At 38.0% G+C, this 15,370-nt stretch overlaps 1 protein-coding gene across 3 annotated transcripts; it reads right to left on the bottom strand.

The window, feature by feature from the left end:
- Window positions 1-772: 772 nt before the first annotated feature.
- Window positions 773-11,756, bottom strand: LOC131222991 (uncharacterized). 3 transcript variants are annotated; one of them, XM_058218262.1, is made up of 4 exons: window positions 11,222-11,390; window positions 5,794-5,882; window positions 4,177-4,274; window positions 773-1,161 (listed from the first exon to the last, which is right to left on the bottom strand). In XM_058218262.1, the coding sequence occupies exons 1-4, from the start codon at window positions 11,361-11,363 to the stop codon at window positions 1,023-1,025; spliced, it is 468 nt and encodes a 155-aa protein (XP_058074245.1). In that variant the 5' UTR covers window positions 11,364-11,390; the 3' UTR covers window positions 773-1,022. The 3 variants fall into 3 exon arrangements, with proteins under 3 accessions (XP_058074245.1, XP_058074246.1, XP_058074247.1); XM_058218263.1 differs by lacking the exon at window positions 4,177-4,274 and having other exon boundaries at window positions 946-1,161; window positions 11,222-11,736; XM_058218264.1 differs by lacking the exon at window positions 773-1,161 and having other exon boundaries at window positions 5,832-5,882; window positions 11,222-11,756.
- Window positions 11,757-15,370: the final 3,614 nt, after the last annotated feature.

The raw sequence follows: 15,370 nt of genomic DNA, 5'->3' as shown, positions 1-15,370 counted from the left end.
AAACAAAAAAAAAATAAAAATGGCTTATATATCTTTATTCAACATATACTCTTATCAAATAGGTTGACCTATACCCAAGCCATTATACCCACCCAGGGGAGGTGTAGCAGGTGGAAAATCTGAAGCGCCATATCGCCCAGAAACCTTTAATAGTGTACAGGTGCCATGGGCACTCCATGGTGATTCCATTGTTCAGGGAGCGTTCTAAAAGGGGGGAAAAACAAAAACCAAATACAGCAGAGGTCCACATTCAACAACCATATCAGATACTACCTATCCAAGATTACTTGCACAACTCATCCGAGTCTTAGAACCATGTATGGGGGGCCCATCACGTCCAGAATCTGGGTTACCGAACCAATGAACCCCACTTGTTTTTTTTTTTTTTTTTTTTTTTTAAAAATAATTTATAATGAAAACCTGAGAATGCCATGCATCAGCTCAAGGGCGATGATTTCTTTCCTGCAATTGAAGAAGCATTTAATCAAACAAAGAAATTCAACTTCAGCCCTAAATTTATGAGCTCAACTTGGCCGTTCCAGTTGCAGGTCAGGAGTACTAGGCATGGATACAGCCCATCCATTCATGGTGGGAGAGCAGGAATCTGGATCCATGTTCAACCATAAATGTAGAAACTGAGTACTGATACTCCAAAAATCAAGTCTTGCTGAGTTTGTTATGAAATTAAATCTTTCAAGCTTCATGCATAACAGATTGATAGGCCAAAATTTCACATGCCCCACAAGAAACAACACTTTCAGATAACCAAAAAAAAGAAAAAAGAAGTCATTCTCATTAAACAACTCTTTCAGAAAACAAAAAATCATTCTCATTACACAACACATTCAGATAACAAAAAATCATTCTCATTACACGAGAAATAATAAGCCTACTATGCCAACCAGTTGGGTTTTTGTTATCATGCATTTTTCTAGTGTAATAGAGAGAGAGAGAGAGAGAGAGAGAGAGAGAGAGAGAGAGCTCCCAAAGTCAGTAAAAAGCCTTAGGACAGGCTTTCTAATTCAAGTAGCTATGGTCTTCCCACCTTGTGATGATGCAGGCCCATCCATCGTCAATTTTATGTTCCTCTCATCTGAAGCTTCTGCATCATGTTCCTTGCCAAACCCGAGCTCTGACATGTCTTGTTTTGCCATCAAGTTCCTAGACGAGCAGAAATAAACATTAAATAAGATGCCAAGCATTGTCACGAGAGATTTTAAACTAGGGGGAGTTTTCTGGCCCATCCACCTGTTTCAAATATTGGGGTCCACATGCTGAGTGGACCAGATTTATTTTTGGGAAAACCTGTAGAGGGTTGGACCAACCTGATGGATGGATTGGATCTTGCACCTATGTGCCATGATGGCACACGTGTGGCATGTACATGAGCTTTATCGCACGTGTGTATGCTTAGCAAAGCTCTTAAAATCCAACGGTAAGTTCTCTAAAGAGGAAACTCCGGGCAGCAGCAATGTGCTAGCCAGCTCCAATCCTGGATAAGGGATGTTGTTGTTGAACTCAATACTAATTGATCATGAGAATTCATGTTTTGGATATGATTGGCAAAATAGGATTCTTAAAGCCGACCCCAAATAATGGGGACAATGCTCCAATAGCAAGTCACCTATAAGGGAATGTTTGGAATTCTTATATTCCTATTGGGCACAAAGGCATTCACCCAAATCAGTTGGCCCCAATTTGACAGAATAAAAAACAAAAAACAAAAAACAAAACAAAATCCTATAGGGCACTGCCTAATACACTTCCAGCATTGAGCCAATTGAAATTGGGTGCCAGACCAATTTGAGGGACTTTCAAATGCAACCCAATAAATCAGCAAACACCCATATCAATTTTCTTTTGCTGTCAAAGGTTTCCAAGTTGTTACAAGAGATTGGTGGGGCATATCGTCGAGTTCATCATCCTTGTCATCATCATCATAGCCTTATCACAGCCATTTGGGGTCTGCTATATGGTTGCTTTCACAAATGCTAAAAATTAATGGTCTTGGTTCCAAGGAAGATTTGATTCAAATTGCCACTAATGCATGTAGAGACGTGGAAACTGCCACTGAACTTGTGTTAATGATAATGTATAATGACTATGCACAAGTACCAGTAATAAAGAACTATAAACATAAGCCACACAATCCTACACGAGTACCAACACGTAATGGCGAGTGCAATACACGAAGATAAATGACCCAGGGAATTGGACTTCCCGAGAATGCACACCTGTCAATAAAACAAAGACATCTACATAGAACCAGCAAACCACACTCATGTGGCTACCAATACCATCATAATATCATGATAATAAGTGTGTTCTGAAATGAAAGGTCTTTTCTGATTCAAAAAAGAATTTACAACAAAAGGCTTAATAGAAATTACAAGATAGTGATCAAATATCCCCATCACTTGAGATATTCCTTTAACAACATCTATAGCCAATGGCAACCTCTATCTCCTCCCTACAGACATGATGAAAGGAACCACGATGAAACAGATTCTTGCAGTATATCACAAGACACGCAAAAGGAAGCTATGCCAAGCCATTTTCTTAGCATTGAGAATGGGGCCTTATTTTCTTACAGCATGTGTTTTGAGCTGCACCATTTTAAGACCTTTTGCATCACAATGCATCTCAACCACTGAGGGAAGGCAGAGGGTAGTCATTGCTTTGACTAAGTTTTCGGTTCGACTTTGAAGTTTCAAAGATGCGCGTTAAATTGATGTTCCCATAAGCGATAGATTAAGACCAAACACTGGGATTTTAATTATGTTCACAATTTACGGAGGAAGCTCATTTTGCACCCATATGCTTGCTACACCATATCATAGTTCCAAAACGTGAAAATTCACCTTGGCTCGATGTTCAGCTGGGTCGGCTTGACTCGACTCGACTCAATATTTAATAATTATAAATTTTAAACATTAGGAACAGAATAGATACTTAACACAGTTAAGCAGCGCTCGAAGTATCAGTATCGGCTATCACTACAAGTTTCATTGGCCGGGGATGTGGAAACAATATCAATATCGTCGATAATATCGCCGATAACCGGAAATGCAGAGAAACATGGGGAAAACAGTGGAATTTTTCAGTGAAACTTCAGGAGATACTAAAATATACATATTTGCATATTAAGGAATAAAAAAATTGCAAAAAGAATATATCTATAATAAGTTTCCATTTAATAGGCGCCTAAAAGCATGTGTCGACGTAAGAAATCAGTCCAACCATCCAACGTCCCATCCAAACATCCATCGATATTTCAGAATATAGACAACGCACAATATTTTGCTGAGAAATCATCGACAACTGGAAAGGAAATGATAGATTGTGGTCTCGATATCGCCCATATTGAGATAACGATAATAAAGCCATATTATTGATATTATCGTCGACAAATTGAATACTGCATACAACCATGTGCCCCAAAAAAAATTTGAAGTGAAAATTTTTGTAATAAACAAAATTTTGGCGATATCGATACATTGGTGATATTATCGAAATATTGTCGATACATTGGCGATACAAGCAACACCTAGAATTTATACAGTTGAAAATATTGGCGATATCGAAACATTGACAGCACAAGTACTTGGAATTTACACAATGGAAAATATTGGCAATACAACGCCGATACTTGGAATTTCTGATACTACCAGTGTTATCGGTATCGCTACCCGTGTTCTCGATATCATCAAGCTAGAGATGTAGATAATATCAGGGATAATTCAAACAATGCAGTTAAGTTTCTCTCCTGTAGTAGGACACTGTAACTCACCGAGTGACTCAGTTTGAGTCACGGTGAGTCATCCCAAGTCAGATCCAGAAACAAGTTTCCCAACGACTCAGCTCAAAATCTTGTTGAGTAGAGTTGGCTCAGCTGAGTTTCTAGTGGACACAGCAAGTTCTAAATCTATGCACCATACATCCCTTTTCTTTGGTTAAGTGCATGCCAATCATTATGTGAGTACATAGGGGTGTACATATCAAAAGCAGTGCGTGTGAATATCATTTCCCTTTTAAATAAACAAAACATAGGGAGTCGGTTTGATGCATCATCCAAGGATAACGAATTTCAAAAATTCCCAAGTTAAGATGAGTGCAACACAATAACTCAAGTAGTTTAAACACATTCAGTTGCTGAAAACTAGCCAGCTTACTAACCTTTCCATACGACATTCCAGGTACTTCTTTGAAAAGTGTCTACATCTTTCCGACTGGTAGCCGGAAGATTTGAGACAAGAAATATATTCTTTCTTATCCTAAGACATAATCATGACACCAAAAACTAGTCAACAAGAAAATTGAGTTGAACATCAAGAACTTGTAGACACTTAAATAGAGAATAGCATCACCATGATACTTATGTGCATACATATATACAGGTTTACCAATCCATGGGCATCTACAGACCACCAGATGTACCAGTGTGGCAAACAGCTTTGAGATCCATGCCGTCCGCCAGGTGCACCCAGTGTCTAGATGCTCGTCCCAAGAATCTGGCTAGTCCACTCATCACATGCACCTCAACGTGAGAAAATAACAGATGGCTTAAAAAAAAGTTGGCAAAGTTTTTTCAACCGTCCAGTTGCATAAACTGTCACCCACCTGATTTTATGCAAGGGACTGGCCCAATTTTAGGCAAGGGTATGTACACAGTGAGACCCACCTGATGGACAGCTTCGATCTCAAAATCATGCGCCACCTTGACACATGTGTTGCCACGTAGATGGGCTGCCTTGTACAAGTTTGTGGGCTTAGCAAACCTAATAATACAATATAACTTAACAAGAAGGTCCAAGTCCCACCAGTTGGACCATAAGTGATCATCCACCCAGCAGATAACTTCCTACCTGTCATGTACGTACGACATCCAACTTGTCCAATATGTTAGACCCACCACAAGAACCACCCTCATAAAAAATCAGCCCTATCCACTTATCATGCGGCCACACCATAGAAAAAATTTCTTATCATCATCTAAGCCTTATCCCAACTAACTGGGGTCAGCTACATAAATCCTTTTCCACCATTCCACTCTAACAAGGCCGTAACTTCAGTTGGCCCAAAGGTCGTCAAGTCTTTTCTTACTACCACCCCACCCACATCCCTTTGGGCCTTCCCCTTGCCCTTTTAGAGCCTTCAACTTTTACCAACTCACTCCTAACCAGTGCAGTTTTTGGTCTCCACTGCACATGACCAAACCATCTAAGTCTACTTTCCCTCATCCTATTACCTGTTGGTGCACTCCTAAATTCCCTCTAATGCATTCATTTCTAATTCTATTGTTGTCCTGCCACTCATCCATCTCAACATCCTTATTTCAGCTATACTCATCCTATGAACCTATTGTTCCTTAACTGCCCAACAATCCGCCCCATAAATTGATGGTCTTATAGCCATCCTATAAAATTTCCCTTTCAGTTTGACTGATACACGACTATCCTAGAAAACAATTTCTTCCTTTTTTTTTTTTTCTTTTTTTTTCTTTTTTTGAAGGATGATCATAGAAAACAATTTCTAGCAGTGATAAACAACAAAATACGAGTGCAGTCTACCTGATGAGTTGATGTAGCTGATTTTTGCACAAGGTGATACTCATGATGGGGCCAAATGACAGGATGGAAGTTATCAGCTGGGTGGACAGCAATTTATATCCCAACTGGTTGGACTTGAGACTTTTCTAATTTAACATAGTATATAGTGATATAGCATATCAATTCTCCATATCTAAAGAAAGATAAGGTAACTTAAGTTCTTGCAAAAAGGTTGTAGCACTACCAAATCACACTCGTGGAGGTGATCCAAAGGGAATACACCTTTTTCTGGAGGTACCGGTCTCAATCCCCTGTTTCCACCAAATGCACCACCTGCCAAAGCACAAGAATTCCTTTCACGAACAAGGAAAAGAGACCATACAAATTATGGCAATATGATTCTCTCTAGAACTACATATGTGACTTCCTCCACAGCACATGCAACACCAGATGAAATAAATAAGAAACTGAAATCACACAAGGATATGTATATTTGCATTTAACTGAAACATAAGATAATAGAACATTTGGTTGACACCCATTACTTTAGAATAGGCTTTTTTTCCTCATTTAATCTAAATAAATGAGTGATGAGTAAATAAAATGCCAACCATTCCCTTCCAAAAGAAGATAGCTGAATTCATTTAAAATAAAAATAAAAATGGAGCAGTGCCATAGTCCAATTGGCCACACTGTCTATCACGGCATTGGCTCCCCATAAGTAAAACCATGCCAGTCACTTAAGAGTCATTAACAGCCCCAAAATAACCTGCTGACCTGGATTATGACTGTCGGAACAATCAAGGTTAAGCTTAACAACCAGCTTTGGTAGAGCAAATCAAGGGCCAAAGCCCGATTGAGGCAACAAGTGGTCCTTAATAGTGCTTTTTCTTTTTCTTTTCTTTTTCTTTCTCTCTCTTTTTTTTTTTTAAAGATAAGTGGTCCTTAATATTTTGTCTCATCCAACACATACCAAGAGCCAAAGAAAAAATAATAATAATAATAAGTTGGTCCAAACCACTCTAGAATTGATAGAGAGCCATGGGTCTTCAAGAGATTGGAAAACATTCAACCCATGGAAGCTTATACATACTCATTACCCCATTTTTTTTAAGAGTAAAAAGAGTAATGAGTCTGTTGAAACTTCTGTCGGTAGCATGATTCACACAGAAATATGGGTTTTGTTTTTAAATGGTAGAGTAGCAAAAGTTTTACAATCAGCTGCCTGCTAGACATTAACCTTCCTCTTCTGCCTGAACTCTTGGCACCGGCCATGGCAAGGCTCAAACACCACTCACATGCCAACACTCTCCCACCTAGTATTGATCCCCAATCCAACTATTGGATGTACAGCCTAAAGTGTGAACAAGCAAAGCAAACACAAAATGCCAACACAGGTGAAAGGTCATGCTCAAGTAGTTGGTTGCCCAAAACAATAGGGACCCTGACACCAACACATTCAAGCCCCTCACTGAACCTTAACTCAACCACTGCCCATGACCCACAATTTGCAAATAGTGTATGTACCACGTACATGCACACATATGAAGAATGATCCCATGCAGTCAACTGCATGGTAGTTAACCTTCACGAAATCCATGGGTGGAAAATGCAATCATTGGCTCTAAGATCAAAGATAAGAGTCTCTAGGCTATCTATAATAGTTGAAGACTATTTACATATCTGTATTGTACATAATGCTGACTACCCAGCACTCTGCCCCACATAGCAGCGCCAATTGAGTAGTTGTCCTAGAAAAGTTTCCCTTTACTTTCATAGGCATGCTGCAATCACACAAAACTACCTGGGCACATTTCCACTTTCATCCACCCAGCTCTAATTCTATAACATTATCATTTTAGCCTTTTTCACAGCAATTTGGAGTCAGCTTTTAGTTGGTGAATTGGCAAAAGTTCTACAAGCAGCTCCAACAACTGCATGGTAGTTAACCTTCACGAAATCCATGGGTGGAAAATGCAATCATTGGCTCTAAGATCAAAGATAAGAGTCTCTAGGCTATCTATAATAGTTGAAGACTATTTACATATCTGTATTGTACATAATGCTGACAATGTAATATGTACTGTTTTCCCCTGAATCAACAAATTCCCTTAGGACCTGTTTGGATTCACCGAAATTGAAACGTGGAAATCAATTTTCCAAGGAAATAAAATTTCTTTTTTTGTTTTGTTTTCTCTTCTTTTTTTTTTCTCAAAATTTTCATGGGAAATCAAGCCTTTTTCAATTTCTATTCTAAAACCTAATAAATACAGCTTCCTCACTTGAGAGGAAAAGTCATTTTCCTTCTTTCCCATCTCAATCACATTTTCTCTTTTGCCATTTAGACAATCTTAGCCATGTGGGCCCATTCATAGTCAATCCTAATCATCAATATTTCCACATATAGCCTACTGTGAGATGATCTTAACTAGATGGATCCCATTGTTAGTCAATATATAAAAAAATAAAAATAAATAAATAAACATGTATTTCCACATGGGGGCCCACAGTATGGTTGGTGATGTTAACCATATGTGGCCCATTGTTAGTCGATTATAACTATGTGTATTTCCATTCTCGGCCTATCATTAGAAGGCAAGAATTTACCCTCAAAAGTAGGATTACTTCAAAGCTCATATCATGATGAAATGTAATGATGAGTTTAAGCAACACATGACAACCGATAGGAGCTCATACAATCAGACATCTATAATATTAGAAGTTATCATAAATCCATACTAAACTGAATAGAGTCTAATAAAAACAGATTGGCCTATTTTATTTTCCGATATCATTAAAGACATTTATAAGGGTGCTGTTACAAGCAATGTCTCAAAACCTGGACCAACTGGGAGGTCAGAACAGTTTGGACCGGAAGTGACCATGTTACCTAAAAACCTGGTCAGCTATGGGATAACTTTTTTGTAAAAGAAATTTTCAACTGTCTTTAAAAGCTCAAACCCACTATTTCCATATGAAAGCCAGATACTCTGGCCACTGGGCTAACAACAGATTAGCTGTTAATTCTTTTTGGTTTTCTTTTTTCTTTTTTCTTTTTTTTTAAAAAAAAAAATAATTTAATTATCATTTTAGTGAAGCAGATTTCCTAGCCAAAACAGGCCAAGTTGGACTGGTTGGACCAGCAATTGGACTGCAACACCCACAAAAACAAGTTGGAAGTCCTTTCCAGGTTTTCAAACATTGGTTAAAAAATGGAGTTTGTGGCGAGACAATTGAGTTCCCTGTTAGTGGTGGCCTTTACAGTCAACAAAGTACCTTTCTGCACTTCTTATAGATAGATCAACTACTAATATTCAGGAAGGGATCCTTTGATGTATATTGTTTGTAGACGACATGATGGAAACCATTTTGTTCTGAGAAGTAATGATGAGGTGGAAGACAGAGAGATTAGAACGCACGTGAATGCCAAATTCAAGTATTGAAGAAAGCTTTAAGAGCATAGAGATTTAAAAACTGGCAAAACCAAACTTTTCCAAAAAAAGAGAAGAAGAAGAAGAATCAAGACTATTTGGAATGGAACTTTACTTGGAAGAGTTACTAAGGCTGGGCTTTAGTGAAAGCGAGAATTGGAAGATACCTCAAAGTGGCTTGTTTCCAGTATAATTACAGCTACATGGATGAAGTGGAGATGTGCCTACGGAGGTATATATGATCGTCACATGCCAATAGGGGGAAGTTTTATAAGCCGGCTATTCAACTGGCTAAGCTATATGAGGCAGATTGTTGGGCAATTATTTAGAAGGAAACATAAGCGCATGATTAGTGTTGTAAAGACAGGGATGTTGATATTGGCTTGTGAAAAGACAAGGAAGATTATAGTCAATGGTGAGATTGTCTGAAGCAGCAAAAGAGCAGACCCAATAGAAAGATAAAATGATGGATGGATGATTGAGATGGTTTGGCCATGTCCTGGGAAAACCAGAGATGGCCCCAACAAAGAGGATAAATTTGACTAGGGTTGGAAGGGCTTAAAAAGAAAGATCTAAAAGGATTCATGGTGGTGAAAATGGAAATGAAGACTTGTACATTTGCCCAGGAATAGGATAGGACATTCGATAAGAATGATTGGTGAAACATGATTTGTAAGTCGGCCACAACTAACTAGGTTAAGGCTAGGATCACGATGGTGATCCAAGAGAGTCAAAACAGTATAACGACAAAATATCTATACTACATAAAAAGCAGCAGTTAACATTTTTAGTTAAAAACCATGGTGATCTGAAACATACATTTGGTGGGCCGCACTTTAAGCTTGTCATGGTGAAAAAAATGGAGATAGGATGCAATGTGTGTAGAATTATGATAAAACTTGCCAGCATCCGTTGGTTTGTTTCACCACTTGAGGACAATCCAACAGGCTGATGTGGCTGATTTCATAGCTTGTAGATTTGTATGATAGGAATTTCATGATGAACAACTTGGATCCTTGACTTTCTGTCATGTTGTGACCTGCCTCGTGTGTACATAGGTTGCTTTTGTAGCAGGTTACACTGCCTGCACAGAGATAGACTACTTTGTTGGTGTTGAAATGTTTTCAAAATGGTGGTGGTTCATCCTCTGCACAAGTGGTGCCAATTGACAGTCATGAAAACCATTGAAATCGTGATTCACAATTCAATGGAGAAGATCTCTAAAATCGAACTTGCGAAGCGGTCCTAACCGTCCATTTTTAGCGGTCAGCAACTGGATGGTTAAAAGGAACATAGTGAGTGGTTCAAATTCAAAGGGAAATCAGATCATTAATATTCTCTGTGTAGATTTTTTGGTTATGCTTCATCCATAGTTGTGTCAGCGATTTGGACAGACTGGATTGCTGTGCAACTATGCCATGTGTACGGTGAAGAGCGCCATTATCTATTAAACAATGCTAAACTAACTCTATGCAAATTGCACCTCCTTATGGCACATGCTTATGCACGTGCCACATTACACTAGCTATAAGAAAACCATGGTTCTTAAACTCAATAACTCGACTCGAAACTAGGCAGAGTCAACTCGACTCAGCGAGATTTCAAGCCAACCCACATTACACTAACTATAAGAGAATGCAAATAGCTGTCTCGGTGGCAATTCAAAACCACATATACAAGAAAAGAACAAAACAATCTCACTAAACTGGAGATTTTTCAGCTTCCTGAAAATATTATAATTTCTTGAAATTGGGGATTCAAATGCCGATTGGGTCGAGTTATGATGCTTATAAGCTTCCTTACATGATCCCAATAAAAACCCAAATCTTCATAAACTCCAAAGATCTTCCAAGGATGACTCGAGAAAGCTCATTTCAGTTCTGGGACACCATTCAGTACCCAGCTTTTCCAATCCCAATAAAAACCCAAATCTTCATAAAATCAAAAGAGGTTCTGAAGACAAGTTAAGAAAGCTCATTTCAGTTCTGGGACGCCATTCCAAACATGGCTTTCCAATTTTGGGAAGAACCCACTTGATTTACATGAAAGGGGGGCTTCAACAATCATCAAAATGAGGCGAATTTCGAAAATAATAACAACAATCATACAAGAAATTTACCAAAATTTTGCAATACTGATTGAAACCCAACTGAAATTAAATCCTTCTAACTCCAGGACCTGATAACTAAAAAGAGAATTTATGCAAGAGGAAAAAGAAAATAAGAAGGGAAGAAATCTAACCTGCGCTCATCTCCCCACTCTGCAAACGAGAGAGAAAAAGCTGAGTAAAGAGGAGAAATCTGCCAGACCTCGACAAATCTGTTATTTTCCCAAGAGCCAGGTCGCGCCCTGCACACGTGGATTGTTGATCTGGTGGGCCCATAAACCCAAGTGATTGATGAAAACCCCAACCATCCCATTGTTGTATTTTTAATAATTGTTCAATATGGACCGTTGATCTAACCGTTTTGCATTTCGCAATTGGACGCATACAGCAGAACAACGGTTGTTTTCTGATATATAGTGCATCCACGTGATGGGCCAACGAAACAACGGTTCCGATCACCACATGTTTCATACATGCGCTCTAGAAAGGCGTGTAGTCGTTGGTGAAGTGAAATCATAGTCCACGAAGTGGGCCATGTGTACCCCAGTAAGGCCTTCTAAGAAGGCGGCCCCATCCCGAATAGCGGTGGCAATGGGCCTGGCTCTGTAGGATTAGGGCTTCTGCTCTAAACTTGGCCCATGGGCAGGGCCGAGCTTGAAGTGTGGGCCTTGTCTCTATATTGGGCTACGCTAAGGGCGACAATGAGTAGGCGAGCCTGACCACTGCCCTGGTCCAATCATCAAGAAGGCCACCACTGCAAAAAGAATGAACGATTAAAAAACACTGTGAGCTGTTCCATTCATCTAATGATTTAGTCATCAAGTGGGGCACCACTATTAAAAGGAATGGGATCTCATTAATATTTATTGTATCTATGTAATATTTGGATGATCAAAACCATTTATATGATAGGATTCATCATGAGTCCTGAATACCAAAAAATAAAATAAAATAAGGGTTACCTCTAATCTTATCCTGCGCGTATTTTTTGGGGCCATGGTTGTAGGGCTAAGGCCTCTTCAGTGGTTAGGGCCTAGAAGAGTAGGTATGTTAGACCAAGCCCTGATCCAATGCCGCTTTCTCTTGTGACCTGCATTTGCATTAATTTCCTTCAAATTAAATGGATGGTTTAGTATCTTTTGATGATTTTTATCGGCTTTGGCGTGTGGGACCTCGGATTTAGGCTTATCCATAGGTGGAGCCCATTGTTGAAAAATGAAAAAAGATGTATAAATGAAGGAGTTTAATCTTATACATAACGTCTACTATTAAGTCTATCCACCTATGATTATGCATAAAATCTAAGTCTATTTCATACTGACATTGGATTTAGATCATAAGTGAATGGCCTTAACAGTGAAAGAAATATATCATGGTCATGTACAAACATACATCTTCCTTCACAATAGGGTATAGTTGAAGTACATGGGGTGGCGGAACAACAGCGTAGAACTCTAATTGCTCCTTTATTTAAAAATACAATTGCAAAGGGTATACATCTCTTTAAAAGGTAAAAGCTTGGAGATCCCCTCCCCCCTTAGACGTCCCCTCGTGGAGAAGAGAAAAGTGAGATAAATCCTTATCACCTTGGTTCATTCCTTAGTAGCCTCTTTCATTCTTTTGCATAAGCAGTAATCATGTTTTCTTGGTTCTTATTAAAGAAAATACATTCTCTCTCGGATGTTTTATTCACTTGCAATAGATCGGAAAAATATCTAAGTTGGAAGATCTACTTCGATAAATCTACAATGTGGAAATCGTCTATGCAATCAGTCGCATCTGGTTCTGATATAAACTATGTGGTTTTATTTTATGGTATTTGAAATATGAAATTATAGCTTTCAGGTGTTCTTGGGCAATAACCTTTGAAAAACTTAAAACATTATGTATTTCCATTATTTTTGGAAGTCAAGGACCTGGTACTAGTTCTTCATCAATCCACTCATATAGGATGGGCACAAAGTAACATGCTTATCTTACAACTTGTGGGGTGGCCATAATACAACAACGTATTGAAATCCATGACCTACAACTCCCCCTCGATTAATAATCACTGTATCGATTCTCATGTTTCCAATGACAATAGATGAATCCCTCTCCTTTAACCCACGTTTATGTAAACTCGAAATACCTTTACATACTAACTATTGCACAGTATCATGTCCATCAAAGACATCCATAGTCATGATGATTCATGAGTAAGATACTTAACATCAATGGAAACCAACAAAATCATGCCACATGTAGTTGTTTGAACTTGAGTTAATTGGGATTATATTGATGATTTCTACTAGAGTCTATATTTTTCTTCTAATTACATCATCTTGTTGAGGAGTATGTGGGGCTAAGATCTGCTGCATCACACCTTGTAAATTATAAAATTCATTGAATTCATCCGATTAACATTATCCTCCACTATCTAGCATAAGTGTTTTGGTTTTTTTCCTAATTAATTGATTCTTCAACTACTACTTTATAAAGTTTGAACGTATCTAAAGCTCCATATGTATGTTTTAGCATATATACATAGGTATATTTAGAATATTTATTTATGAGATAATAAAATACATTTTTTCCCATTGGCAATTGTACAATATAATTTGCATACATCATTATATATTAGTGTCGGTGTAATTTTTAACCAGACGAGATATGTGTGTTGCTTTGCGGGCGTGCCAGAACCAATCGTATCTGATTTAAACCGTGATCATTGTTGACCCATTGCATCAAGACAACGTGGTGCTTGGTTGAGCGACCAGCAAATCAACCATCTATTCAGACAATAATACACCTATTAATTAGGCAACTTGCGAAGGTTGTGACTCATCCTCCAATGAGCTCTTTTTGCCTTGAGAATTAAAGACTATATGAAGGTGCAATAATTGCATGATTGAATGAAATAAAATTGAGAGGTGGATGCAAAAATATACTTAACTTACCATTGAAATGGGATCACTGGTCTAGCTGAAAGTAGTAGGGTGCTTTTTGAAGCAACATGCTGATGAGCAAGAAGAAGACAATTCCAAGAGTTATACCTACAGTTAATCCAACATATAAGCGTTGGTAGATAGATTCCAATAGTAAGATATTCCTTCAAATATGGTGTGCAAGCATTGATTAAAGGGAATTATAACTACCAGTTGCAACTATGAGTCGATATGGCATGTTCACATGAACAAACTAAGGTTACTTCCAATCTAAGGGGTCTACGATTGATGAGCGGTGGATAGACTAATCCTAAACCAAGATAAACAATAATATTTTGTGTTGAATTGATTTTGCTTCATCGTAGGATTTTGGGTTTGAATTTTGAGAGCTACTTTACATCTGCCACCACTTTTTATAGCTTTCTTGAGCATGGAGTAAGAATGATTGATCATCCACGCGGCACCTTTGTGAATAACCAACTAGGAAAGAGTAGTTACTCACTTTTTATCGTAGTATGCATTTATCGAACTCCATTGCTAATGTGGCTTTAACGGTTATTCATCATTCTTCAAAGATTGCCTAAATGTCAAAGCTTTTCGAAGATACGATTTGCTCTTCCCATACTTAGTGCATACCTTAGACATATCAAATATGCCGTGTGTCACCATCTGTGCCATTGATTCGATATTGCAAGATTTTGGTACAAACAATTAGCTTTAAAATCTTACAACTTTTGTATATATTTGAAAAAGACCTAGGTTTCTTTTTTTTTTTTCGATTATTTATTTATTAATTATTATTATTATTATTATTATTATTTGCATATCTCACATTTTCCTAATCATCAATGAGATTAAATGTGATCAATCCTAACTTCATCAAATTCTCGAGAGTTCGACAATTCACATGCCCTAATCTAGCATGTCATCTAAAAAAGAAATTAATAATATAAATCGAAGGAGAATTATCATTACCAATGTTCAATTTAAACATTCCATCGTAAGCATGTCCTTTGCCTACAAACAACATATATTCGTTGTCACGACTTTTTCAGATTCTAAGACAACCTTAAAACCCCATTCAATGAGCACACCATTTGAAAAACAAGTTTTTTCGAATGTATATAGCATAAAGCATGCCGTTTAGCTAACAATTTACCAGACGTGAGTTCAAGATTTATGTCCCACTTCACCGCAACCTCAGTGGAAAATGAATTGCTATAAAGAGTTCATGTCAATCCCTTACATTTTTGAAGTAGATAATCCACTTTGATCATGTCCTTCCCTTTGTTTAATGCGCTTTATAGTACCACCGCTGATTAGCCTACCTTTTTAGTACTCATGGAGGCCACAAAA

The sequence above is a fragment of the Magnolia sinica genome, chromosome 13, assembly GCF_029962835.1.
Source record: "Magnolia sinica isolate HGM2019 chromosome 13, MsV1, whole genome shotgun sequence".
NCBI lineage: Eukaryota > Viridiplantae > Streptophyta > Magnoliopsida > Magnoliales > Magnoliaceae > Magnolia > Magnolia sinica.
This window is presented reverse-complemented; position numbering and strand designations above follow the sequence as displayed.